At 44.7% G+C, this 24336-nt stretch overlaps 1 protein-coding gene across 1 annotated transcript; it reads right to left on the bottom strand.

Annotated features, from left to right (window-relative positions):
* Positions 1–7247: 7247 nt before the first annotated feature.
* runx1 (RUNX family transcription factor 1) lies at positions 7248–24097 on the bottom strand. Its single transcript, XM_030087159.1, has 8 exons — positions 23723–24097; positions 21985–22136; positions 21805–21915; positions 20851–21007; positions 13800–13904; positions 13442–13663; positions 9136–9282; positions 7248–9060 (listed from the first exon to the last, which is right to left on the bottom strand). Exons 1-8 carry the CDS (start codon positions 23748–23750, stop codon positions 8513–8515), a joined length of 1470 nt encoding a protein of 489 aa, XP_029943019.1. The 5' UTR covers positions 23751–24097; the 3' UTR covers positions 7248–8512.
* Between the last annotated feature and the right edge of the window lie 239 nt (positions 24098–24336).

The following is a 24336-nucleotide window of genomic DNA, read 5'->3' as shown; positions in this document are numbered from 1 at the left end:
TGAATAGTTTATCCATGTCATACTTTACAGTTACTGCTGTAAAGAACTAGAGCTGTATTCAGAAGCTTCTCCGATGTCCCACACACGGAGTGTACTTAAACGCCACACTGCACTTTTTCTAAGGAAACTTTATTTACAAAAGAAAAACCACATCAAATCTCGAAACGTTTGAAGGAAATCAAAACACAAATTACATTCTGCTATATACATTGAAATCTTTAAACAAGAACAAGTTTTATAAATTAAACACTGTGGATTTTTCCGCAATGTAAAAAATTAAATAAATTAAACATTGAAAGCCATTTCATTTAAAGCGATACTTCAACATTTTGGCAGATTGGCCCATTTAGCGCAATTCCTTAGTCATTTCGAACAGCATACTTACTTTTTTTGTGAGGGTGAGCTGTTGTTTATTCAGAGGTGAGTCGGGGAAGGTTTTCAGGACGGACACAATGGAAGTGGATGGTATTTTTGTTCCTCCTCATCATACTCATCGAATACAGAATCCAACAACCCCAAAACACTTTGGTGGACATGTTATAATCCGCACATTCACTACGCTGTGGAACACCAACTAATAATATTGTAGCGTTACGACCCTGAAGCTAATACTGGGAACTACTTTTTCTTTTGAAATCACTACGCCCAGACGCCATGTTTAGTAAGTAGTAAACAACTCAATCTGGTAATTTTGCATTAATATTTCACAGCGTAGTGAATGTGCGGATTATAACTAGAGGTCGACCGATTTATCGGCCGGCCGATATATCGGGCCGATATTTGGACATTTTTCTCCATCGGCCATCGGCCGTATTTTCTTTTACAAAGCCGATTTTTGATCCGTTGTATAAAATGACGCAAATTTTGATCAGGCACATGTGCGGGCAGCTAAAGCTGCCCCTCAAGAAAGGACCCCTGTGGCACGCTGCTGCATTCATTTCTGTCAGAGCGGAGTGTGCTCGGTGGAATCCAGGCTGTGGAAAAAGCCTGCATCTGTTGCATCTGCAGTGAATAATGGATTTGTTGAACATTTCAAGGTTTTTGTGGCTCTATGGCTCCAGTCTGCAGCAGATCAGTGTTTACTGCAGAAAAAAAGTTTGGCCGGGGAGCGCGTCGTGCCGCGGTGCTAACGCTGCTAACGTTGCTAACGCTGCCGTGTTCGACTGTCAGAGAGTTCTTCTCCTTCTTCTCCTTCTTCTTCTCCGTTGTCCGGTCGCTGCACAATTTATCGCGGGCAGGGCGCCCGGACTGAAAAGGTCTGGAAGAAACCCTGCATATTGTTAACTTCAAATGCTACTTTGTGATAAGTTTTAGCAGTAGAGATCAGCTGGTCTAAGCTGACTTTACTTGTGCGTGTTCAACCGTGTTGGTGAAAACACATCACTACTGTAGTTAACAGCAGAACAAAGTAAATAGGAGGAAATGGCGAGAGTAAAAAAAAAAAAAAAGTAAATAATCAATCATGGGGCTTTTTCTGAAGCATGTATTAGCTATCCGCAAATTCCTCCACATAATGCATGACCGGAGTTATGTTTTCATTTGTATGTATGGCTTTTTTACAGCCTTGTTTCTGACTACTTTTGTTCAAATTATATTAAAGTTTAAATTTTTTTTTTGACACTTTAAGAAGAGTGTGGATGTTTACTACTGCTTGTCACATTGTGTGTTTACTCAGACAAAACATTTCATTGTTTTGAAAGTTGAATAAATGTTCAGAGGACTTGACACCACTTGTTGTAATAGATTTTTTAGTTGCTCAGAAATTGCTGCGTTTCACAAAAATGTGATATATATATATATATATATATATATATATATATATATATATATATATATATATATATATATTTATTAAAAAAATCTTCCTAAATATCAAATTGGAAAAATCGGCTATGCATATCGGCATCGGCTGCCCAAATTTGGAAAATATCGGCATTGGCATCGGCCCCCAAAACACCCATATCGGTCGACCTCTAATTATAACGTGTCCACCAAAGTGTTTTGGGGTTGTTGGATTGTGTATTTGATGAGTTTGACGAGGGGGAACAAAAATACCATTCACTTCCATTGAGTCCGTCCCGAAAACCTTCCCCGACTCCACTCTGAATAAACAACAGCTCGCCCTCACAAAAAAGTAAGTATGCTGTTCGACATGACTAAGGAATTGTGCTAAATGGGCCAATTTGCCAAAATGTTGAAGTACCGCTTTAAAGCAAGGACAAAAATAACAAAATACTGCAGAAAGACCATAATTCTAACTTGAAGGAAGTTATTAATGTTCCACAAATACCGAATGGATTGTTCACAATTGATTAAATTATTTCATAATACAGTTTTTCTCCACTGGTTTGACTCATTCAGAAGGATGTGGAGGGTGACAAACAGTTTTCCTTTTTCCTGCTTATTTTACAGAATGTTTTCTTTTATGCTTAGAAGGTACTTTGTGTGTAAATAAAGATAATTACAATTACAGCAATGGGTGAAGTCAAAACTTGAATCTTTTTCTGACCTTAAATTCAAGATGTGTTGTTAGCTAAACAGAACTCTGTGTGTGTGTGTGTGTGTGTGTGTGTGTGTGTGTGTGTGTGTGTGTGTGTGTTTGTTGCATGTGGTTTTGGCGATAGAAAAGAAATCTTTTCCATCATAATGTCTCCATCATCTCACTATCATGAAAGGTCATAGGTTATATTTGTAAAACTTTAAAGGTGCCTTAAGGAGTTTGCACGTTTTATGCGAAACAGCGCCCCCTGCAGGCCTTGGGCGTAATGCAGCTTAGTGAAAAACTCGTGCCTGTGGCTCGCGTGCAAGGAAGAGGGGAACTCCGTCTTCGCTCGATTAGTAGCGCTCAAGTAAGATTTAAGTGTCTTCTCCCTGGTGGAGTCTGTGTGGAGCTGTGGCAGTGCTAGAAGCCAGTCTTTTCTTACTTTCTGGAAGATCCTGCTCAGTTGTTGCTCACTAAGCATCTGGCGGAGTAATGGCGGACATAATGAAACCTAACCAGCCAGAGTGCGCATTACGTCATTCCTTTCAAATTCTCCCCCAAAAAATTGTGGAGCCGGACCGGCACTGTGACTTTCAAGTGATAATTTAGCGCTGTTAAGAGGTACTAGTAATGAATATGTCAGGGCACATTGTACACATCATTTAAAATGTGGAACATATTTATGGTGGAAAATAAGTATTTTTAAGGTTGTAAAACTCCTTAATGCACATTTAAATCTTTTTGTGTTTTATTTAGTGTGTTTTCAACAGAACGAAGGAAAAATGTCTTATAGTAAGGTTGATTTTAAAGTTGTTGGTGTTTTGTCATCATTTATTAAGTATCACGCTGCACAAAAACTGGTGAGGATACAAACCTTCAAATCTCCCACTGCTCTGATCTGGGGATACATCAACAGCAGGAAATGAAAGCATGTTTTGAGTCCATCTGGAAATTATTTCCATTTGGAAGCACATTTCTACACATTACAGCCTGTCTGGTGTGTCAAACACAATCCTTTATCATAGCAGAAGACCAGGAGCGAGCTCATGTCCTGAAATAACCAACCTGCTGTAACCAGGAGATGGCAGTGTTCACCAGGGTTTAACCAGGCGGTCGGTGAACGGCCCATTTTCTTCTTTAGGTCACGTGCAAAAGTGTTGAAAAAGGAACCTGAAGGGCTTGCTCCATCCATCCCTGAACCCATAACAACCACCGGTGCTCTATCGCTTTCGTAGACTCTGACAAGAACATTGTGCCAAACATCTTAAAATTGTCCAAGATAAGATCAGAGATGAAACCAGGATTCATGCAGAAGAGGCATATTCCTCATTAGTTTGGGATTTAACTGTTGACTCATCCTAATGTCTTGATAATAGTTTGATTCTTTTCTTAGATTTCAAAAGGCATTTGACACTGCAGAGCACAAATTTATCTTTAGGACAATTGAACGATTTGGTTTGGGTGGTTTTTTTTCTCTTTCTTTTTTAAAATGTCAAAACATACCAGAAATGTAACAGCTCTAGCAGATTGTTGCAACAGTGTTCGATGGTGCTAAACTCTGTCGTGAATTTAATATAATCTGCCCAAAGCTCCAGCATGAAGAACACCTGACCATGTTCGATAGTAACTGCTGGTAAGTGCAAGAAACGAAGGATGGGAAATAGAAAGTTGCAGCTGTTAATTGTGACAAATGTGCTTCTGTCTAGTTTGTAGACTGTTCTCAAGGCCCCACATAGTCATTTAATGCAAATCTCTTTTAATTCATGTATTAAGCAGTTGAAATTGTATTTTTCTAACAGAAATCTGATCTTAATCTGTAGTTGCCACTCTTTGTCATCCATCTAGGAAAACCTATTCACTTTTGCATCCAAAATCTCCAGGTTGTGCATGTTGTCCAAATATTCATCTGGGTGATCAGGAGGCTGCACGAGCTGCAGAGGAGGATGGAGCCCGACTGGGCCACTCGGGGCTCTGCTAAGCCACAGGCAAAGCCTGAAAATTCCTTTCCAGATATCCACTAGCAAGGGATGCCATGGACATCCCATGGCTGACGGAGTACAACCCCACTGTGAACTGGTTCTGGAGCGCCACCTGCAGGGTAAGCTGCTTCCAAGCATCACCTTCTCAACCTTCATTTGTTCTTGTGTCCACTCCTGGGAAACCCCTGATGTGTCTTCAGTGTCCCGGGTCTACCGTGCTTGTGAGTGTCCTATAGGCTTGGTTCCTGGCACCAGACCATGTTGTGGCAGATTGTATTCCCTGTTCTCTGTCACCACTCAAGAACAAGGCCACGCTTGCCGAGGGCAGCAGTCCGCCCTCCTCATCTCCCCCAGAGGTGGGGTTCTTCTTCCTTGAAAAAAAAAAAAAATAAATAAATAAATAAATAAATAAATAATAATAATACAGCAGTCCGTTCCTGAATTGCCCACCTTGAGCTGAATAAGATAAACAGGTATCCTGTCACACCTTTCAACTTGTGATGGGAGTCAAGGTCCTCACTAAGTTGGAAGTCTGCAATGTGTCTCACCTTGTGCAGATAATACAAGGAGATGAGTGGAAAACCTCCTTCAACCCCCCCACCAGACATTAGGAATACCTGGTAATGCCTTTTGGTCTCACAAATTCATCAGCTGTCTTTCAGGCCTTTTACAATTACGTCCTGATAAGTATGCTGAATGTCTGCTTGTTCGTCTGTTGAGAGGACGTCAGGGGGTAGAGTCCTGGATCCTTCAGTGTCTGTGTTCGTCTATTGAGAGGACATCAGGGGTACCGTGAGGGATCCTTCAGTGTGTGTTCGTCTATTGAGAGGACGTCAGGGGTACCGTGAGGGATCCTTCAGTGTGTGTTCGTCGATGCAGTGCCCTCTCTTGGCCAGCTGCCTCTGCTGCAAATGCAATTGGTTTACCTGCTGAATTCGTCATTCAGCCTGGGTTTGCCTTATTTTACAGTTTCTTTTAAGCCACCTATGCAATTTTGTAAAAAAAAAAAAAATGTGTGTGCACAGCTGATAGTTGAATTCACTTTTCCATTTGAGCCAACATCTATAGACTTGTTTGTTAATTCTTGTCCACATTGTTGCAAAACTGATAATCAAACAGTGGAGTTCTGTTGTGTTCATGGAGTCTGAATTTCCAGATAACACAATGGACAATTAAAAAAAATGCAATATTTAATTCACATGAAAATTATGTGTTAAATTATGGAAGCCTTAAAAAATAAAACAAACGTGTAAAAGAAATATCCTTATTTACTTTATCAACAAAATGTATTTGAACATAACACTCCAATACTTTCTTATTGATTATCAACACGGTGAACTCCAGTAAACAGCTTTTAATGTGCAGATGCACTACCAGCTCTTTTGATGACATTACTCACTTAATGGGAACAAATAAAAGTCAGTAAATCAGTCGAACACCGTCTTTCAAAACATACCAGAGGCGTCTTACACCTACAGCACAGGAAGTAGGTGTGCTGGGCGGCAGCTGCAACATCCAAAAACGCATTTACCTCAAAATAAATAGTTGAAATAAAGTGAAAATAATGGAAATGCTCAAAGATTCACTGGAGACACTGATAACTGTGATTTGTTGCTGTCACTGATGTTTTCATGGTCAATATGCAACTTGTGTCATGCTAGTCACATGACCACACATCAGGTCAAGTGTCTCAAATCATGACTATCTTGTACCTTACTGACCACTGATGGAAATGGTGCAAAAAACAATTTTAGTACAGTATTTGGGAACAAAACAGCTCTGTTCTGTTCTGTGAACAGCGAAGCATAAAAATATTAAGGACAGGCTCACATGATGTGGGTGGGTTAAAGTGCCGTTCGGTTTTTGTCTGCAGTCATCTTTAAGAACTGCTCTGTGTGTCCTGATTTCCTTTTCATTTTTAAGCAATACAAATCCTAACAAACTATCCTTACGTTTGTTTCTATTGGTCTTTTTGTTGCTTCACTTTCTCAGCTTGACATTGATCAGGATGTTAAAGGACCTATATCATGCAAAATCCACTTTTTTTAAGGTTTTCAGCATGCCACATAGTTGATTTCCCTTTGAAACCACCCCCAAAATGTTATTTGCCTTCATCCATGCATGTCTGAATAATCTCCTTCAGTCTGCTGCTCTCTACAGCAGCCCCTCCCTTCGGGTAGAAAACAGCTCGTTTGAAACTCTTCAAACCTAAGTAAGTCATAAAAGTAGAACTCCTCCCACCACTCTTCTCCCAGCCCACCCCCGCGCAGACAACAGCCCACTCTCCTCTGACCAGCAGCAGCTGATTCGCATTTTCCACTGAGGAAACACCCCGCCCCCCCTCGCAGATAAACTTTAACCATCGTCTGAAAGCAACAATCAAGCAAGAGCAGGAGTCTGAAGGGTCTGAAGGGTCTGAAGGGTCTGGAGGGTCTGGAGGGTCTGGAGGGTCTGAAGGGTCTGAGGGGTCTGAAGGGTCTGAAGGGTCTGAAGGGTCTGAAGGGTCTGAGGGGTCTGCGCTTGGTGAGTTTCTAACAGGAAAAGACGTTTTCGCGTGTCTTTGCGTGTAGAGAAGCTAAAGCTAAAGAGCTAAAGCTAACCCTTAGAGAAGCGAACACATGACGTATTTGTTTTGAAGCGCTGATTGGTTGAAGTAGCTGTCAGTCAAAGTCCACAGGGGGAGAGGCGGGATTTTCAGTAAAACAGAGCGTTTTCTCTTCCGGGTTTCTGAATTAACCTCCAAAAATCTTTAATTTCACACAAAATGACTTTTCCTTAGCGCCAAAAATAAACTATTACCATGTTAATGCCAATCATAGGGTTTGGATGAGCTAAAAAAGCAGGATACAGGTCCTTTAAACAGTATTTGGAGATTTGTATGTGTTTATTTAAGTTTAGATCAATACTGCTTTACGTGACTGAAGATTTACTGCAGGAGTGAATAAATAAACACATAAAGAACTGGACAGATGACAATAACACAAAGAGACCATTTAGTGAGCAAAATGCAGGTGAGGTTATCAGCTGAGAGGAGGAAAAGTTTCTGTTGAACTAAACGAGGCCCTGTACTGCAGCATGCATCGTCAGGGTGGAACCATAACACCCTGCTTCACCTCAACAGGGACGTGAGCTCCCTATCTCACTCTCCTGACACACCCAACAGAAACCAATGACACCAAGTGTACATGAACCAGCGACACTCTACATTCAATGACTGCTGATTGGTCAGTGCAGCTTGGGACTTAACGGTTGAGTGACGAAGAACAGTATTCAGTGCGATCATTCCTGAAACTAGATATAAAAATTCAACATTTGTACAATTCAGTGCTCTTGTATAGCTAACAAATGGAAAAGCACTTTTCGAAACAGTTTGTAGCTACGTGGTGTAAACTGCCACTTTTTTCTTTTCTTTCCTTCCTTCGAAGTTTTCCTGTAAAAGTGCTGACTTGTGGAAAGAACACCTCACTCCATCGTCCTCTTACAGTGTAATAAAAGCATAGCACAGGTTTGAAGTTTGGCAGGCATAACAATTTACATTAACTTAAGTGAAGTCAACTTGATTCATGCTTATCGGCGTCTGCCCTGACACCAGCAGAGGGTCGTCACCAGAGGTGGGGCCTGAGAGACCGGGTGCCCCAAGTGCTAATACATGTACTGCACAGAAACCACAACAATGGGCATTTATGATGCAATTATCAAACAACGACATAGCAAACCCCCTTGGGGGGCCCCCTGCATGGCCCGATCTGCCTTCAGCGCTGACTGCGTCGATCGAGCCGCAAGGTTGTTTTTTTTTGTATAATATAATTATTGATAAGCCAGGGCTTTCCAGGATTTCTGTTGGTCCCTGAACCTGAATCTAATAGAAGGGATCAGGGGTTCTCAAAGTTTTTCAGTGTACATATCAAATGTCCCAGAAATTGTGTGCAAAAAAAACTTTTTTTTTCTTTTTTTTTTTTTTGGTATGCACGGATGGGGTGGGAGCCCCATGGATTTTTTTGCTTGGAGCCCCCAAGGACCCTTCCTCCACCACTGGTGGTCCGCTCCGTGCTCAGTAAGGCCGCCACACAGCCTCAGCAGCAGTCATGTTCGTGGGAGAGCCACTGTGACTGGACTCCACTTCCACACTCACACCCTCGTTCTGGTTGGGTAATGAAGGATGCAAGATGGAGGAGCCCGTGGAGGCGTTGGTGCACGGCGGGAGGATCCTCGGCGGAGAGCGAGAGTCGCCGCCTCCCCCTCCCCCGGCCATCATGGAGAACTGGTAGGATCCGGTGGCGGTTGAGTAGTAGAGATGGTACGGTGAGGACGTAGACTGGAAGGGAGCATTCTGAGCTTGATGTGGGGCATTTGCAGGGTAAGGAGGAGGGAGATAGGTGTGGTACCGTCCTGATGGAGTGGTGGCCATTGCCGTTGCCATAGTGATACCAAGGGCACTGTTGGAAACGGGGTTGTGGGATGGTGTGTAAGTGAAGGCTGTTGCTGTCGGAGGGTAGTGCACCCGGGGGTCAGAGAAACGGGAGTCCGGCAACGACGGAAGGGAAGTGAAAGGTCGTTCCAAAGACATTCTAGGGTCACTGAATGCTGTGAGGTCAGGACCTGAGAGGTGGAAAGGGTCAGAGGTTACAACCTGCTCTGGTCCTGGTGTGTAGTCCATGTATACATTCAACTTACCTGTCAGGCGGGAAGAGAGATCACTGAGGGAGGAGCGACCCGGAGAGAGGGGATTGGCTGTATGAACGGAGGGCGTGGCTATCTGGCCAAGGTAGGGGTACGACTGATCGTAGGACCAAGATGGAGATGACTGCATCTGTCTGGAGTCTAAAAGACAAAAAGACACACTGATGCTGAATAACGTGTGAGGACAAACTACCACATTTAGGCATTAAAGTCCGAGTTAAGCAAAACCAGCCTTTTTCTTCTAAACACCTTGAATAGGTCATACATGTGTTTCTTTACAACATATAAAAGCCATTCCTCCATGTATGATTTAATTTTGGAGGTAGACTTCACAGACCTTTTTCAGCGCTTCTGTGTTCAGGATTTAATGGGCGGCTCAGAAATCAGGGCCACGTTACGTAACGCGGCCCTCATTGGCATAAATCCGCCCCCCGGATGATGAAACGATATAAATACATGTAGCGCATTAGCATCGGTGGTTTTCCCGCTAGCTTTTGAGTCTCGGATAGCATCTCGTACGCCAGTTTGCAGCTAGTTAACCAGTCAACCAGTCAGCTAACCAGGCATGTCCCCTCCACGTGGCTCGTGCATCTTTCCTGGTGCCACAGTGTGCAGGGTAACGATGCCGTTAGCTAAATAAAGCCCTCGTCCCCGGTCGGGGGGTCAGTCTCTCTCTCCGGGCCCGTCACTGCGCCGCGAGGTGCAGCCTGGTCCGGGAGGCCTCCTCCCCGGGGGTCGCGAGGGTTCCTCCGCGGGGCGGTGTCCGCCGCCGCTGCGGAAGGCAGGTCGGTTTCGGAGGGGGTCGGGTCGGCGGTCGGCGACTTTGGACGCGCGCCGGGCCCTTCGCGCGGGTCGACTCGGCTAGCGCCTAGCAGCCGCTGCTCCGGCGGATCACCATACCTTACGGAATTTGCATACCCGGTATGATGGTTTGACCTCTCATACGCTGAGCTTCCTGGTCGTGTCCGCGGCTGCGGTGCTGATAATAGTGGACCTTGGTCCAGTTATCGTCTCTGTCCCACATGCACACACCCTCCCAGTGGAGCACAAGCCCAAATTATCATGAAAAAGAAGACAAAAAAGGAAAAACAAAAACCACGAGGGAAAACGAAACTTAGTTTAGAACTGCGGACCGGGGGAATCCGACTGTTTAATTAAAACAAATAAATGAGCATTCTGATGGAGACTGAGGAACGAGGCTGAGCACTCTCAGCATCTGACTCAGTCAGTTTCTGGCTCTGATGGCTCAAATTGGTGGGCTGGGTCCGTCTCATGAGGCTGTTAGCGCTAGCTTCCATCGTCATTGTAGATGTCACTGTCGCAGTTACACGGAGGCGGCGCCCTTCCTGCGTGTGGGCGTGGCTCCAGCGCTTCCAGCTGACACGCCCCCAGCATTTCACAGCAGAGAGAAGTGTTTGTTTTTCCATGATTTTGAGACCTTATTTTATATACTTAGCAATTTTTTAAATCATTCAAATTTGGATCAGTGGTTAATGACACGTTTATGCAGTGTGACAAACTCATAACACAAATTTATTTCTGCTTAACTCGGACTTTAAACCTGCATTAAGGAGTTTGCACGAAACAGCGCCCCCTGCAGGCCTTGGGCGTAATGCAGCTTAGTGAAAAGCTCGTGCCTGTGGCTCCCGTGCACGGAAGAGGGGAACTCCTTCCTCGCTCGTTTAGAAGCGCTCAAGTAAGATGTAAGTTTCTTCTCCCTGGTGGAGTCTGTGTGGAGCTGCAGTGCTAGAAGCCAGTCTGTTCTGACTTTCTGGAAGATCCTGCTCAGTTGTTGCTCACTAAGCATCTGGCGGAGTCATGGTGGAAAAAACGAAACCTAACTAAATCAGGCCAGCCGGAGTGCGCATTACGTCATTCCTTTCAAATTCTCCCCCAAAAAATAGTGGAGCCGGACCGGCACTGCAACTTTTAAGTGACAATTTAGCACTGTTAGAGGTACTTGTAATGAATATGTCAGGGCACATTGTACACATCATTAAAAATGTGTAACATGTTTATGGTGGAAAATAAGTATTTTTAAGGTTGTAAAACTCCTTAATGCACCTTTAAATTCAGTGTGTTCCAACGACGATCAGCAACAACAGGGCAAAGTCAACACACTTTTAACACTCTCATCCTGCATTAAGATGATTCACTTTGTTCTCTTCCAATGAAACAGCAGAATGTCTGTTGGACATGCATTTGGATTTCCAGCAGACATGGTGCTGGTCCCAGGTCCCCACTTTATCTCAGGTTTGGAAGGTTTTCTGTGAACTGTTGAAGTCTCTCCTCCACCTATCTATCATCCGCCGTTGGTTTTGTTTGTTCTACTATTTAGATGCACTGAGCTCCACATGACGTCCTCTGCAGCTGTTGAATAGACTGATACTCCGCATCGAGATCGGCCCATTCTCGGCCTCCAGGGCTTGCCTGAAAGATCCACATCTGAGCTCAGGGCAGTGCTCAACATGCAATGGGATTTTCCCAGAAAGACCCGATTTGGTGTAAAATCTGGATTTTACAGGACTGGAGTGAAAGGGCCCTCAGAGATGATTTTTGTGTGGAATCTGCTATTGGGTTCAGCCGTGATTCTTGACAAGATCAAGTCAAGGAAAAGATAAGCTGATGTATACGTGGGTTCTCCACAGAACCCTGCCCAGGAATGTCAGGATAGGCTGAGAACATTTGACATGCTGGGCACACAAGGAACCATAAACATGGTCACAACATTTCTCTTCCTGATGAGGCCGCTGATGCTGGCTGGCCCAGGAAGAGGAAGCTGCGGCCCTAAAGGAGGAAGTTGTGGCTCTGGAGGAACCACCTCCAGCCTGAAGGACACGTTGGGAGAGTGAAATGAAATGAAAGGCTGTGCTCATGATGCGAGGCACACGCTGTGCAGAGAACCTAACGTGCCTACGCTGCCCAGTGAATATAGTCACCATATGTCACAAGCATGTGAGAGACTTTTCAGAAGAAGCACAAATGGCTCATGAGAGAATTTGAACAGTAAAGAGAAGCTCAAAAGCAGCTGCTCTGTCTCTTTGTTTCTGATAGAGTGCAGCGAGATCTGTAGAAACCATCTAATAGGAGGTGCCAGGACAGGAAGTGTGGTGTCACATGAGGAAGTCAGTAAGCCGAGTAAGCCAGGCTGTCAGTGTGACAGAGCTGGGAAGACACCAAGGATCCGGTCTAACACCTTTATGTTAGCAGTGGTGGAAGACAGACGAACAGATCAGGATCCTGATGTCTGCTGATGACACCTGTGGGATGAGGACGATGAAGAGGGTTCCACGGGGACTGAGCAGAATGGACAGGATGGAGAATGAGGACATCAGAGGGACACTCATGGTGGACTGCTTGGTGTGGGAGTTACAGAAAAAAGATGCTGAGGATGAAGAGGTGAAGAGGAAGGTCGATGAGGAGAAGGATAATCCGTCTCAGAGCTGGCTCTCAGGGTTCTGCCAGAGCATGTACTTGTTTCTCTAAAAGCTGGCTTGTTTGTTGCTTCATTAAATGAGCTTGAAGTGGAACTGAATCAGATGACTGGTTGATAAAGAGATGGAAGAAATGAAGCAATCAATGGAAGATTAGCAGACTGATCACATCCAGACGTTCTGTCCTTCAATGTGTGTGTATCAGTGACTCCATATACTCAAAGGAAAATCCATCCATGAAGTCATTTCTCTCTAAACACAAACATGGTTTTCTGCCTCTTTGACAGACGGGAACAGTGAAAGCTCATGAAAGGGAATAAAGAACAGAGCAAAACGGCATGTGGAGTATCTGACAGAACAAAGACGTTCATGAAAGACAAACTGAGTCAGAAGTGAAAGTTTGCTGTTGGGCAGGATGGGAAAGAAATGTGGAAGTGAAAATCAAACAAGGAATGATAGACTTTCCTGTTCAACTTGGATATTTCAGAAAATACAGAACCTAAGAAGCACTGAAAGCCAGTTCATGGCTTCATGGGAAAATGTGTTTTTCTGTTTGTTTGGAAAGGTTGTTTCAACTGTACGGCATCCTCCTTCTTTTACTTTTAGATCCAAATCAAACTGAGAGAGTTCTTTGGACTTCAGCAACTGAACGGGATTCGGGTAGCTGTGGCTTAGCATCAAGTACAGAATGAATGAAGAACGTCACTGTAAAGCTGCCTCCAGTTCACTGAAAAAAAACCAATACACTATTATTATATTATTTTTATGTTGGAATTGTCATAAGGTACAGAAGTTTATAGATATACAGATCCGCTGCTTGAGCTTTGCTTTGAGTTTTGCTGTCAGGTGAACTTTGACCCTCATACCTGCAGTGATCTGAGAGTGCGTGGGGCTGGAGAAGCTGGTGGAGCTGAGGGCGGCGGGCTGCCGGCTGCTGGCGGAGGGCTGGTGGTGGTGGTGGTGGTGGTGGTGGTGGTGGTGAGGAGGCGTCACCCTCATGGAGCTCCTCCTCAGCTGCTCCAGCTCCGTCAGCCTCTCGGAGAAAGCCAAAGAACCGGGTTTGACCTCGTCCATCTTCTGCCGATGACCTGGAGGGATTTTACTGGTGGTCACTATGCAAAGCAACGTCAAGTTATCACTGCTTATTGTCTTTGATCTGATAGCTCTCATTGCTCCATTTCCTTCTTTGGCTGAATTTGAACGGTAATGCAGTCTTTGACTCACGCCGCGGCTCTCGGGGCCCGTCCACAGTGATCTTTATGGCTCTCTGGTACGTGGCCACCTGAGGAGGGTTAGTGAACACCGTGATGGTCAGAGTGAAGCTTTTCCCTGGAAAAAAGAGAGGTAAGGAGCTCTTCAATACAGCTTGTAGATCACAGTCCAACTCCAGACTCAGAATGTTTCAACCACTTCTTCTGGCCGTTCATTACTCAGCACAGAAATACATCACAACAGAAGTTCATTGTTAAAGAAACAGAATGTATAAACATCATCATGTGCCTAAAATAAAAACATTCTTTCTTCTGGAAGCATCAAAGACTTTTTTGGATTGATCTGACACAATATTCTAATGTGTTCTTTTTTAATGGTTTCGAATCTGAAATATTCCCACTTCCTCTTCTGCTCAGTCTCTGTTGAGTCATGTGACTGTTCAGCATTAAATCACAAGAGGGCTAGGGTGGAGAAGTAACACACACACACACACACACTCACACACACACACACACACACACACACACACACACACACACACACGAAATAGGAATTTGTGAAAAAAAGGTGACTTGTTTCTCCAGGTCCTCATGAAGAACTGTGAGTTTTGAAAACAGAAAGCAGCAACTTGAAATGCTTTAAAGATTAAATAATCAAGGCTAAATGGTTCCCATTTATGTCTGGCTTGCTACATTTGGATGAGAACAGTTCTTGGATTAAATTCAGCGGGTTCTTCCTATGTTTGCGTTGGCCTGGAAAACAGAGTGACCCTGCACACATGAAGAGATAAGTTAAAACATTTGCCTGTGACTGATTTAGAGTACCTGTGGTCTTGTGTCTGTTAAACACAGACTGAATGGGCTGAAGGAGGAAGTAGTGCGATTACTGTTTTATTTAAATTTACTTCCCCTATTTCATCCAAAACACTACTGAACTATTACCCATGTGAGTCCAAGTCTGACAAGTCCTCAAAGCACGGGACCAGAGCCACAGATGACAGTTTTGGCTGGAATGGAGAGCAACACTGGCAGAAGAAAGGGGTTCCGTTTGAAACTATTGAAATTCATCAGTTGGTTCTGCTGCTAGTCCCCCTGAAGAGGGTTCTGATAGTCCACCAGTAGCTGGTTCTGTTAGTGGTCTTCCAGAAGGTGGTTCTGTTTGCACATGTGGCTCTGTTAACAGTCTAACCAGAAGGTGGTTCTGTTAGTGGTCCCGAAGCAGACGGTCCTTTTAGTGTTTCTCCAGCAGGCGGTTCTGTTATTGATCTCCCTACAAATGGTTCAGTTAGCAGTCCTCCAGCAGGCGGTTCTGGTCGCGGTCCCACTGCAGGTGGTTCTTTCAGTGGTCCTCCTGCAGGAGGCTTTGTTAGTGGTACCCCAGTAAGTGGTTCTGTTGCTGGGAGTCAAAGTCAAGGTGTGAAAAACCAAGAGTCAAATGCCAGGAGACAAAGAGCAAGAGTCAAAGACAAGGAGTGGAAGACCAGGGGCCCCATTTATCCACCATGCACACACAGATGTGTGTGTAATGTGTGTGTACAAGCTTTTCCAAGAAAAGTATGGGATTTATCACTCTGCACTTATAAATGTGTGTAAATTTAAGCACAACTCTGACCATGCGTACACACAAAATCCATCTTTGAATAGAAAGCACTGGACAGAGAAATGATATACACACCTAGAACCACTGAGAGGAACATGAAGTGACCTTAGCCAGGACCAGAACCACTGAGAGGAACCTGGAGTTACTTTAGACAGGACTACAGATGTTCCGATACCATTTTTTGGCTCCCGATGTCGATACTTTGACTGTGGGTATCAGCCGATACCGAGTTCCGATCCGATACCAGTATATTATCTGTTAATACCACGCCACTCCTGCATGACTGTCACATGGTTATCATTGTGCTAAGGCCTGGCTCAGGTTAAATCCTTTGTAAAACATGAACCAATACAGCAAATTCAAGCTATTTATTTTTAAATAGAAAAGTATAAAAAAACAGCAGTGCAAATGCAATTCAACTAGGGCTGCACGATTATGGCCAAAATGATAATCACGATTATTTTTGTCAATATTGTAATCACGATTATTCATCACGATTATTCATTATGTTATGTAAAACATACCTTTTTATTGCACTTTTTTTTAAACAAACAAGTGTCGAATTGAAGATGTGTGTCTTCAGCACTTCAGCGAAGTCTGGTGTGCATGCGCACATAATTGAAGATGTTTTAATTAGAATCTAAACAACTATTTAGAACCATGTCAATGTTGTGAACGATCGCTTTCCCTTAGAAACGAACATATAGACGCGCCGACTGTGAGTTTTTACAAACGTTTGACCAGACCTCTGTTCTGAAAAGAGCCGGATTCTGACTTTGGAACCTGAACGCCTCACAGCTGAGCGACCGTCACTTGCTGCATTCTAACCCCTGAGAGCAACACGATGATCACTGAACAACAAGATGAAGATAAAACAAGAGAACAGTAAACAGCCACGCTAAACCCAGAAATGAAACCTACCAGAACAATGATTCCCTCGTTCTCTCCAAGCCGCCGCTACGCCGCTCACATCCTGAACTGTCCGTCAATAACAGCTTTTCCCGTTCTGTCCCAGACGCTCAGCGTTTACATCTTCTTTCCACCGGTACAGAAGTTGAGATGCGTTCCATCGACTGATGTTTGAGCATGAAGGAATCCTTCAAAGCCAGCTAGTTCGTCGGTGGCTAACAGCTAAGCTAACAGCTGACTGAGACACCGCAGTGGCGTCCATCAGCAGCTACTTTTACGGAGTGTCCCTGAAGGCAGCAGGAGCTACACGGCTCAGGTTGTTCACTGACGCAGAGGGTTTCAGGTGTTCCACAGGTAATGACGGCGGGTTAGGAGGAGCTGCGTACTGACCGGTGAATGGACGGTGCTACTGCCTCCGTGAAGCAGGAGCCTCACATTCTCTAAATCATCTGGCGGGCCAGATATTGTTGTTCGCGGGCCAAAAGTGGCATCGGGCTGCCAGCTGCCGACCGCTGCAGTAGATGATGCTCCTTTAGGAGGCGCTAGCAGCTCCTGGCCTCCAGATGCCTCAGCACTGTCTCTGCCTGCTGCTCTCCACATTGTACTGTCTGCGGGGTTCGCTCGCTTGCTGTTTAGGCGGCGTAATGATGAGGCCCTAACCTCGGTCGCCCCCTGGTGGTTGGCTGATTGTTGGATTAAAAAAGTGCTTGATTTGACACGCAACAGAGCCCGTTTTTTCAATTTAAAAATTGCGACGATCATCTAAATTTAATCGCAGCAGCCAAAATCGTGATCGTGATCAAAATTCGATTAATTGTGCAGCCCTAAATTCAACTAAATAAATCTAGGAATAATTATTTTCAATAACTTAAAGTGCAGCCACAATATGTTTAAATTAAAAGGGAATTTAAATAGAACAATATAAAACAGCAGTGCAACAGTAATTTAAAGGTGCATTAAGGAGTTTTACAACCTTAAAAATACTTATTTTCCACCATAAATATGTTCCACATTTTTAATGATGTGTACAATGAGCCCTGACATATTCATTACCAGTACCTCTAACAGCGCTAAACTGTCACTTGAAAGTTTCAGTGCCGGTCCGGCACCAGCATTTTTTTGGGGAGAATTTGAAAGGAATGACGTAATGCGCACTCTGGCTGGTTAGGTTTCGTTTTGTCCGCCATTACTCCGCCAGATGCTTAGTGAGCAACAACTGAGCAGGATCTTCCAGAAAGTCAGAACAGACTGGCTTCTAGCACTGCAGCTCCACACAGACTCCACCAGGGAGAAGAAACTTACATCTTACTTGAGCGCTACTAAACGAGCGAGGAAGGAGTTCTCCTCTTCCGTGCACGGGAGCCACAGGCACGAGCTTTTCACTAAGCTGCATTACGCCCAAGGCCTGCAGGGGGCGCTGTTTCGTGCAAACTCCTTAATGCAGCTTTAAAGTCCGAGTTAAGCAGAAATAAATTTGTGTTATGAGTTTGTCACACTGCATAAACGTGTCATTAACCACTGAGCCAAATTTGAATGATTTAAAAAATTGCTAAGTATATAAAATAAGGTCTCAAAATCATGGAAAAACAAACACTTCTCTCTGCTGTGAAATGCTGGGGGCGTGTCAGCTGGAAGCGCTGGAGCCACGCCCACACGCAGGAAGGGCGCCGCCTCCGCGTAACTGCGACAGTGACATCTACAATGACGATGGCCTGCAGGGGGCGCTGTTTCGCATAAAACGTGCAAACTTCTCAGTGCACCTTTAATAAACAAATCTAAAAATATTTTTTTTTAATTAAGGTGCGAACATAATATAGTAAAATGAACAGGGCATTTAAATAGAACAGTAAAAAAAAAATAGTTCAATCAACAGCAACTATAAAGATTTCTTTCCAAAATGTTACAGTCCAAAACCAATCTATAAAGTTACATTCGAAAAATAAAAAATCCAAAGAGCAGAAGCTGCACACTAAACAAAAAAAAGCTTCTTTAATGGGCGCTGTACGTCTGTCACGTGATCCATTCTTCCTCGTCGGTCAAAAACATCAAGCTGCAGCGGCACGGCAAAGAACTGTGTCAGAGCTAACGACCAGCAGATGGCGGTAATGCAACCAACGGGATGCAAGCTGCCGTAAGACATCACAGAGGAAGAAGTGTCCGAGCTAACGGAGCTAACCAGTAAATAGATTACTAACTTAATTAATGACGAGGTATCGGATCGGTACCAGGACTCCAGCACTCACCAATGCCAGCATTATCAGCAGCAGTGGCGCAATTTCCAATACTGGTATCGGAATCAGAACAGCTCTAACCAGGACCAGAACCCCTGAGAGGAACCTGCAGTTACTTTAGACCAGGACCAGAACCAGGACCAGAACCCCTGAGAGGAACCTGCAGTTACTTTAGACCAGGACCAGAACCAGGACCAGAACCCCTGAGAGGACCCTGCAGTTACTTTAGACCAGGACCAGAACCAGGACCAGAACCCCTGAGAGGAACCTGCAGTTACTTTAGACCAGGACCAGAACCAGGACCAGAACCCCTGAGAGGAACCTGCAGTTACTTTAGACCAGGACCAGAACCAGGACCAGAACCCCTGAGAGGACCCTGCAGTTACTTTAGACCAGGACCAGAACCAGGACCAGAACCCCTGAGAGGAACCTGCAGTTACTTTAGACCAGGACCAGAACCCCTGAGAGGAACCTGCAGTTACTTTAGACCAGGACCAGAACCCCTGAGAGGACCCTGCAGTTACTTTAGACCAGGACCAGAACCAGGACCAGAACCCCTGAGAGGAACCTGCAGTTACTTTAGACCAGGACCAGAACCCCTGAGAGGACCCTGCAGTTACTTTAGACCAGGACTTCTCCTTCAGTTCCACAACAGACTAGTCTTCAGAACCTCCTTCTCTCACCTGCAGAATGTTTGTAAAGTGAGGAACATGTGGAGTCAGTGTGACGCCTGCATTTCTTCCCTCCAGAGTAGACTGCTGTCATTCTCAATTATCAGCAAGAACCGATAACTGCTTAAAAGACCTCAGTTGATTCAAAACACTGCAGTAGCGTTCTAACAAGAACTAGATGAGATGACATCACTCCAGCATCAGCGTCTGTTACATATGGAGGGATCCCTCCATACTGTGGTTCTCCCCAAGATCTCTTCTTCTCCCACTGGGTTTCTGGAGTTTTTTCTTGCCGGATGTGAGGGTCTAAGGCGGTGGTTGCTTCGTTTTGTCTCGTTACTGTAAATATTGACATATTACCATTATGCTTATTCACTGTTTTACTTTTACTGACCAATGTAACATCTTGAAGCCTCTGAGGCAGCTGCTGTTGTGATACTGGACTATACAAAAATACATTGATTGATTGATTGATTGATCCAGAATACAAATGAAGTCCTTCTCAACAACCACACTCCATCATGATCCTACTGATCCAGCTCTCATTTGGCTCTCAGAGTGCTGCTAACTGGAGGTTCCTAGGTTCTCTAACAGTAGAACGGAGGCAGAGCCTTCAGCTTTCAGGCTCCAGGCAGCCATGGGCTCCCTGTGAACACAGACAGACTGGGAACCAGTCCTCTTGAGGCTACAGGGACAGGAACCAGTCCTCTCGACCGGATGAGCTGGTCCACACCTCAACACTGTCTCAAAATGTTTCACACAAGTAAATAAGTCATTTTCAGCACATTCTGTAACTACATGTAAGATTTAAGGATGCAACACCAGTGTAAATTTAGCTAATTGTGTACTTCAATTGGTGCCAGAGCCGCCCGTGGTATAGGCAGGATAAGTAGATGCTAAGGGATCAGTCCATCAGGGGGCGCCGCCGCACCAGCAGCATGAATAGGAAAGGACAAAAGGTGTAACTTTCACTACTCTTGTATGAAATAAGCTAAGACGATTAGTGATTAACAGTATGGTAGTTATTATTATTTACCGTACTATGCTGAGTGGGAATTTGCTTTCTTTAAATTAAAAAAATGGTCAAAGACAAAGCTATCAAGTTTCTTGTGAGTATACAGTATATGCTGGCAAAGCAAGGCAGGCGCCACCTAAAATCCTGCCTGGCGCGCCGAATTGGCCAAGGTAAGGTCTAATAGGTGTGTGTGTTCCTCCTGCTATCCATCCATGTGTGTTTCAATAGGTAGGTAGGGGTGTGAGTGCGCGTGTGTGCGCGTGTGTGTGTGTGTGTGCGCGTGTGTGTGTGCACGTGTGTGTGTTCTTGTATTTCTATCCTTGTCGGGGCCAAATGTCTCCACAAGGATAGCAAAACGTGGAACGACGTGCCTTGTGGGACCTTTTTCCGGTCCTAAGTAGGAGAAACAGTGTTTTCTTGACCATGTTGTTGTTACTGAAAAAAGTAAAAGTGCAAAAACATTTCTTTAGGGTTAGGCTTTGTTGTGGTGTGGGTTAGGGTTAGGGTAAGGGTCAGGGTTAGGGGCTAGACATGAATGGGAGTCAATGGACGGTCCCCACAAGGATAGAAATACAAGACTGAGCGTGCACGTGTGTGTGTGCACGTGTGTGTGTGAGTGTGTGTGTGTGTGTGTGTACCTCTTCCACTGCGACCGACAAAACGCAGGTCGTTGAATCTGGCCACTTGGTTCTTGATGGCGGCCGTGGCGTTACGGAGCTCTGCGGAGTAATTCTCGTCGTTTCCAGCCATGACTGTGACCAGGGTCCCGTCAGGAATGTCGCCCAGGGACACCACCTGAGGCCAGGATGGAGGAAGGAAAGAACACGCCGTCAGCGCCGCGGCCCCGTGCGCGGAGGCCTTTCCTGCATTCCTGTGTGTGTGTGTGTGTGAGTGTAACTGATTTCCATATTAACACTGACCACACCAAACCAAATGAGCAGAGCAGATAACCTAAACCAAGCACAGAGCTCCTTCCTCTCGGTGCTGGAGGAGCAATAACTGCTGCCAGCGGGGGAGAGGACAGACGGGCAGGGCGGACATGTTTTTCACAGGCTGGGACACTTCATAATGAACATAATGTACCAGACACACACACACACACACACACACACACACACACACACACACACACACGCATGAGTAAGCGCTAATGTATTAAACTCAGTAAATCCATTTGTTGCGTGTTCGGAAGCTAAAAGCTGCTTTTGCACAAATGCATTTTGTGGAAAAGTGCAGGAAAACCATCCACATCCATATGAAACACTTCTGGTGGAGGGCCACTGCACTGTACATGTGAGAAACGCTCCGTCATGCTCAACAACTTTCCATGTAGTCAGTTTGATGAAGCGGTTTGTTTCTAAATTCAACACCTGTCACGCACCTCACAATTATTAAATCAGGTGAAAAGAGGAGGAAATAAAATACTAAAAAAACTATATTAACAGAATTTCTCTGTTAGTATTGTGACAACAAATACAAGAAAATACTGAATAATTATGGCGTTACAGTCCAGAAACGTCTGATATTTACAGTCAGCTCAAGACATCAATAAGTTAATGTGAGGTATTGATGAGAGTTAAAAGGTCTCCAACCTTGAATGCAATGGGGAGCGTCTTGTTGCACCTCCAGTGTGTGGGCAGCACCGAGCAGAGGAAGTTTGGACTGTCCGTCTTCACCAGCTCTCCTGGATGATCCGAGATGACCTGGAACCATCAGCGTCGGTTAGCTTCAAATCTGTCCCGTCAGCGGGCGGTGCTCCTGCCGACTCCTACCTCCACCATGCCGCGGTCGGCCATACGTAGCTTGCCCACCAGAGCGGCCCCGCCCGCGGCCTCTTGCGCTCCGAGCGGCAGGGCCTCCGCCATCTTCCCCCCCGAGGCCAGCGTGCTGGATGGAGGGGTGTAGCGCCGGCCCGGGGCTGGATCTGAGAGCCAGACAGCAGAGCAGGAGGTGACCACAGAGCCCTCCACTTCACTTCACCTGCTCCAATTTTCACACCTTTTCTGGAAATTAGGACATTTCTTTTTTCCTTGAGATTTTTTATTTCAACTTCAGCACACACACACACACACACACACACACACACACACACACACACACATATATTTATATATATATACATACATTTGGGTTTTTTTGTTCTTTATGTATGCATGGAAAGGTTAATATAATAGCACCTTTACACACACACACACACACACACACACACACACACACATATATAAAATACTAAAAACTATATCATGTTTGAAGGTAAATATATGAATGAATGAATGAATGAATACATTTATTCGAGGTACAGGAAAAGCAACACAAAATATATTGTACAATAACTAACACAAAATATGTGTGTGCATTTTTTCCATTAAGGTCACAATTACAAGACAATAGCCAATAATGTAGAAAAAATGTGAGCAATTTGGAAGTGTGAGAGGGGAGTAACAGTGTTTGATTCCAGGCTGAGGGAAAGAGCCACATGGAGCCCCATTCTGCTCTAAAAGATCTGAATAATCTTTACAAACTTTACATTTAGCATCACTGAGCTGATATTTAATGGCTATGTTTCCTTCATTTATTCTTTCACACACAGATTTTATTCTTATGATAAAAAACGTTCTGTAAGTTGGAGTGTAGACTTTTTTTCATGCTAATTAAGTGTGGGCTTTTTTTGTTTGTTTTTTTGGTTTTTTGGTTTTTTTTTTTTTTGAGGCGTGTCGATGTCTTTCTATGGCTCTGCTTTATGGAAATCAACTGAATCATCACATTCACACACTGAGGCAACAAGTACAAACTTCACCAGCTCCACACTCTGCAATTAGAACATTAAAAAGAAAAAATATATCAACGGAGACAAGTGGGAAAATAGATGATGAGAACAAACATGAATAAAATGATCAGATCTGCTGCTTTTCACTCACTCAAACAAAACGGATAACATATTATTATAGCATTACTGGACAAATAGAACGAGCAGCGCTGTATTTAAACCCGTGGAAAGTTGAATTTTAACTCAGCTTCGCCGCTTCTGCTATTAACAGTCCGTTTGATTTCTGAGAGTAAAGCGTTTTAAATTATGACTACAGCATAATTCATAATATAAAGTGAAGACTGCAGCAGCTCTGTCAGTAAAAATATTGAAGAAGTATTGTGTAACTAGTACCACAATCATGTTTTACAGTTCCGTGAACGTCTGCTGAGACACTTTCTTCTCTGATTCTTACAGTCACGACATATTTTAATGTTATTTTGTGTCGATAGATTTTTACATTTTTTTTTTTTTACATTGTCAGGCTCTAAAAATAAGAGTATACAGTACTTTGATGTGTGTGTGTGTGTGTGTGTGTGTGTGTGTGTGTGTGTGTGTGTGCGTGTGTGTGTGCGCGCGCGCGCTTCGGTCACTGCATTAAATAAAAAGTGAGGAACTTGGATGTTTGAATGAAAAGCTCCGTCTGAACAGCTCCAGCGGCGGACAGAGCGCAGCAGCCTCGGGCCGTTATCAGCACCCAGTACCGTATTTGGCGTCCCAGAGAAACACCATTTGTGCGTCCCGGTGGTCCCACAGTCTCCAGTCTCCGCTGCAAACCTCCCGGTTCCGTCTTAATATGTCCAATTCCGTCTTTCTCCGCCTCAGCAGAGCGTCTTTCTGTCTTAAAGCGTTAAATTCCGTCTTTTTCCGCCAAAACACAGCGTCTTTTGCCCTCTTAAAAAGTTAAATTCAGTTTTTTTCCGCCAAAACAGAGCTTCTTTTTCCCTCTTAAAAAGTTAAACTCGGCCTTTTCCGCCTCAGCAGAGCGTCTTTCTGTCTTAAAGCGTTAAATTCCGTCTTCCGGCTCGGTCCGCAGTCAGACGCAGATGAACGCAGGTTCACGAGACTTTCAGAGCAGCCGCGTGCGCTCCTCTGTGCGCGGCTCCACGCACCACGGCCCCGCACACACACGCAGGCTTTTACCGGCAGAGCGCCGCGGCCGCGCGTCACCAGCCGCCGGCCAATGGGAGGCGTCAGGGGCGTGACGTCACACCACTTTCCACCAATCAACGTGTTGTCCGTCCAAGGTTCAGTGGAGGAGTGAAAGGGAAGTGCCTGAGCCCTGATCGCGAGGAGGGTCTCAAGAAGTTCTGAAAAC

The sequence above is a fragment of the Salarias fasciatus genome, unplaced genomic scaffold (assembly GCF_902148845.1).
Source record: "Salarias fasciatus unplaced genomic scaffold, fSalaFa1.1, whole genome shotgun sequence".
NCBI lineage: Eukaryota > Metazoa > Chordata > Actinopteri > Blenniiformes > Blenniidae > Salarias > Salarias fasciatus.
The sequence above is the reverse complement of the archived record's forward strand: the minus strand, read 5'-3'. Positions and strand labels throughout refer to the sequence as shown.

Excerpts from the sequence above, each read along its gene's own strand:
- runx1 (XM_030087159.1), bottom strand. The coding sequence starts at position 23,750 with ATGGTGTTTCTCTGGGACGCCAAATACG. Across the intron at positions 13,905-20,850 it reads TGTCGGTCGCAGTGGAAGAG|GGAAAAGCTTCACTCTGACC; the intron begins GTACACACACAC and ends TCTTTTTTCCAG. Across the intron at positions 9,061-9,135 it reads TCTCTCTTCCCGCCTGACAG|GTCCTGACCTCACAGCATTC; the intron begins GTAAGTTGAATG and ends TCCACCTCTCAG.